Source organism: Nasonia vitripennis, chromosome 3 (genome assembly GCF_009193385.2).
Source record: "Nasonia vitripennis strain AsymCx chromosome 3, Nvit_psr_1.1, whole genome shotgun sequence".
Taxonomy (NCBI): Eukaryota; Metazoa; Arthropoda; class Insecta; order Hymenoptera; family Pteromalidae; genus Nasonia; species Nasonia vitripennis.
Window position 1 is genome coordinate 19,082,734 of NC_045759.1, and position 3,573 is coordinate 19,086,306.

The window sequence follows — 3,573 nt, forward strand, 5'->3', positions numbered from 1 at the left end:
TTTCGCCGCACAGCACGGGAGCATCTGAGGGTGTCAGGTTACGGGGCCGAAATTGCAGGCCTAGCAGCCAATATCCGCGAGGACGATTAGATCGCGGACCGCAGGGACACCTAATACTTTTCTGCGGTGTAATTTCTGCAGCGGTGTATCAGGCTCCCGATAAAAATTTTACCAACGTCAGGCGTGTAATCACGCGCGGGACGCCGACTGTGCGGCTCTAGGAGGAGTTAGCCTCGAAATTTAGATTGCCTCGACGTGGATAGCATAACGGCGCTGCGCAATGAGTCGCAGCGCCCCCGAAAATTTGTACGGGACAATTTAAGAGCGTATGCTAATGAGCCTCGCGTGTGTACGTATATACAACGCGACTGGACGACAGGGAGACATATTTTTGCGATTTGTATTGGGAGGACTGCCAGCGCTGTCGCTACCGCGAATACACTGTTTGGCGTGTAACCGATAATTATCTCTCTCTCTCTCTGCAGCGCACGATCGGGCCACCGAAAAATTGGCCGACCAGTTTCGGATGCCGCGTGCGCGCGCGCGGGACATTTTTATGCGCGCAATAGGGAGCAGCGATGCGCAGTAATTGCCTGACCACGAAATATTTAGAATGTCTGTCGACGTCGGGGGCCTTCGCTGCTGCTCCGTTGCGGTGTGTATTGATCAAAAATTAACAGGGATGTTGTGCGGCGCATCCTCGAAATGAATTCGGCTCAATTAATTTTCGAGACTCTCGCAACGATATTTCCTACAAGACATACCCGAGAGATAGTATCGGGAACGGAGAAAAATAATTAAAGCGCGGGCATGTTTAATTTTCGGGATACGCCGCGTTTATTACGTTCCCTTAGTTTACTTGTATGAGCAGGGCCTGTGTCGTCGTGGGCGCTGCAAGTGATTTCGGCCAGATGGTCTCTGCTGACTTCAAAAGGGACTCGGGAAAACGTATGGTAAACAAGACTGCTCTTTCGGTCAAAACTGTATTATGCGATTATTTTTACACTGGGCATTTATCGGTGTCCATCGTATCAATTTCGAATTGAAAATACTGCACGAACTCTCCATTCATTTGACAAACGTAAATGTTTTCATACACAAGCACGTTCTTGGTACGTACGGTAATGTAGGGTTAATTGTTGGCTAGTCGCTTGTAAACAACCTTCGTCTCGACCGTGTGAAAACTGGTCGAAATTTTCCTGAATGACAGCTCTTCGCTCTGGAGTATCGTCAACGAATACGGAAATATTTTGAAGGGGAATTGTGCTACCACTTGAATCGATGACGGCCTAAATACAATCTTGAACTTGTGCGACGAATCGATGATTGGCAAGAAGTTTGTACTTGCTGAAATGTTGTTGTTTTCGTTATACGTGGAAGAGTTGGGTAGAAAATATAAACATTTAAAGAGAGCACTCACTTATTATTTGCCGTAAAACGGCTCGAATCTCCACTTGAATATTCGTTCTATTCATCTTTGATTTAGTTTTTTCACTTTCATATTCGATTTGGAAAACCCATTTTTCGCACACCACCATCGAACCCTTGTTAAAAATTACGAAATTCAATTCGTTGAACCCCCTTTGGTTGATGTAATTTTCGGCGTGTTTCAGGGATGACGCTATGTATCGCGCAATCTTTTCGTCGGTGCAACGTATCAACGACAATCCGTATTCCTTATCAACCTCGAAATTGTTGGAGGGCGCCAGTTCTCTTTGGTAGATGATGTAGTTCAATGCGTATCCTGCAAAATTATCGTTCTCTAATAGTACAAGGCGCTTATACACTTCATTCTTCGTAATCGAAACATACTCAGATATTGTATCACCAACTCAGCAGAGCCTTATATATCGATTAAATAATTTAATTAATTTTATTCGCTGATCTTGTTGTGACATTTTCAAACCGACGACAAGGAAATTTCAAAATCACGAGCGGTTTAATAACCGGATCGACGTAAAGTTCGTGATATACTGAGACCATAATAGACGGACAGCTGTTTACATTCACCTATACATATAGAGAGTAATAACAACGAAATCGCGTAAACTGTGAAAATTCAATTCAATTTAGTTCCTCTACGCTACGTTATTGGCTACGCAATCAACCGCCGTAATTAAATGTCGAAAATACTCTCCTCTAAAATAGCAAACAGGAGCACGCGTACACTCTATACCTATATATAGCAGGCAGACCGCTCACATAGCTCGCGACATGGAGCGAGCCGGGGAGAGAAGGGTTGCGTGTCGGGTATATGAGAGAAAGAGAGGCGAAACGAGCTGAAACAATCTGCGCCGAGAGGAGAGACGACTTTTTTAGAGTCGGAGAGCTGGCACAGCCCCGAGTCCGCTCGCTTTCACGCTCATAGAATCGCTGACTGCGGCGCGCGCAGGCGAATTCGTTCTTTACCGCGGCGTCTTGAAATACGATTTTTTTCCCTACCTCTCTCGGAGCCGCTGCCTCTTTTTGCTCCTCTCGTGTTTAGGCTTTTTGCGGCGGCGTATTAAGCTCGGCGATTCAGCTACCGCGCACGCGCAGCTCTCCGCGGTGAAGTCTCTATCATAAATATTCGGCACGAGAGCAGCGCGGCAACAGCTTCTGCGAACTGCCCGCGCGGTTTTTGCCCCGCGCGTATACAGTGCTGCAGTCTATAGAGTCCCTTATTCCTCCTAATTGCTTTTGCGCCGTGTACTAATATGCAATATTCGCTCGACTGCAGCAGTCAATTTATTTACTCGGCGAATCTCGGGAAAAAGTGCATCGGGCAGCTTCGGCGATCTCCGATAATTGCCGCGCAGGAGCCGCGCAAAAAGCCCGGGATATTCCCACAGCCACCCACTCGCAGGATCGGGCGAGCCTACACCTCGGCGTCAGCTTCTGGAATAATCTTATATCCCACGGCTGAGGAACGAGCGAAAAAGAAGGAGCTTCGCGCGCGTGAGCGTAAAAAATTAATTAGAACGCAATTACCTCGCGCCGAGAGCGACTTATATATATATCGGCTCGCTCATTAATTGGTGCCGAGCGTGGCCAATCCTCTGATTGGAAAGTCTATGCGCTCGGAATACTAAATCATCGTCGGGGCTGCGTTAATACCGACACTCGATCCGTCACTTGCGTTTTCGAACTCGAACCAGCTCGAGCAAATATTTCAAGAAATAATAACTAGTGCTACCGGCTTTGTTGTTTCTCCAAACCCTTCTAGACTCCAGTAGCAGCAGCAGCAGCAGCAGCAGCGTCCGAAGACCGTCCAAACCGATAAAGGCCCCTCTATGCAGAGAAGCGATGCGTTATGAATATTTATACGCTCCTACCGGGCGCGCGCGTATCGATATTCGACTCCTCTCTCTTTCTCTCCACCGTCTGTATATTAACGATCCGGGTGTATACTGTGCCTCGGCGAGCGGCGCGTGCATCGCAGCATCGCGTCTCGAGCTCCAAACGCTGCACAGACATTCTCTCTCTCTCTCTCTCTCTCTCTCTCTCTCTCTCTCTCTCTCTCTCTCTCTCTGTCACTGGCATCCTTGTTCATTCTCTACACGATTGTCTAATTCGCGATCGAATCTCGCGCGC

General features: G+C 47.6%; 1 protein-coding gene across 1 annotated transcript; it reads right to left on the bottom strand.

The window, feature by feature from the left end:
• Positions 1–964: 964 nt before the first annotated feature.
• On the bottom strand, positions 965–1,806 carry LOC100679665 (mitotic spindle assembly checkpoint protein MAD2A-like). The gene is made up of 2 exons (XM_031927355.1): positions 1,421–1,806; positions 965–1,347 (listed from the first exon to the last, which is right to left on the bottom strand). Exons 1-2 carry the CDS (start codon positions 1,536–1,538, stop codon positions 1,133–1,135), a joined length of 333 nt encoding a protein of 110 aa, XP_031783215.1. The 5' UTR covers positions 1,539–1,806; the 3' UTR covers positions 965–1,132.
• Positions 1,807–3,573: the final 1,767 nt, after the last annotated feature.

Excerpts from the sequence above, each read along its gene's own strand:
- LOC100679665 (XM_031927355.1), bottom strand. The coding sequence starts at position 1,538 with ATGGTGGTGTGCGAAAAATGGGTTTTCCAAATCGAATATGAAAGTGAA. Across the intron at positions 1,348-1,420 it reads CGTTTTACGGCAAATAATAA|CAAGTACAAACTTCTTGCCA; the intron begins GTGAGTGCTCTC and ends ACAACATTTCAG.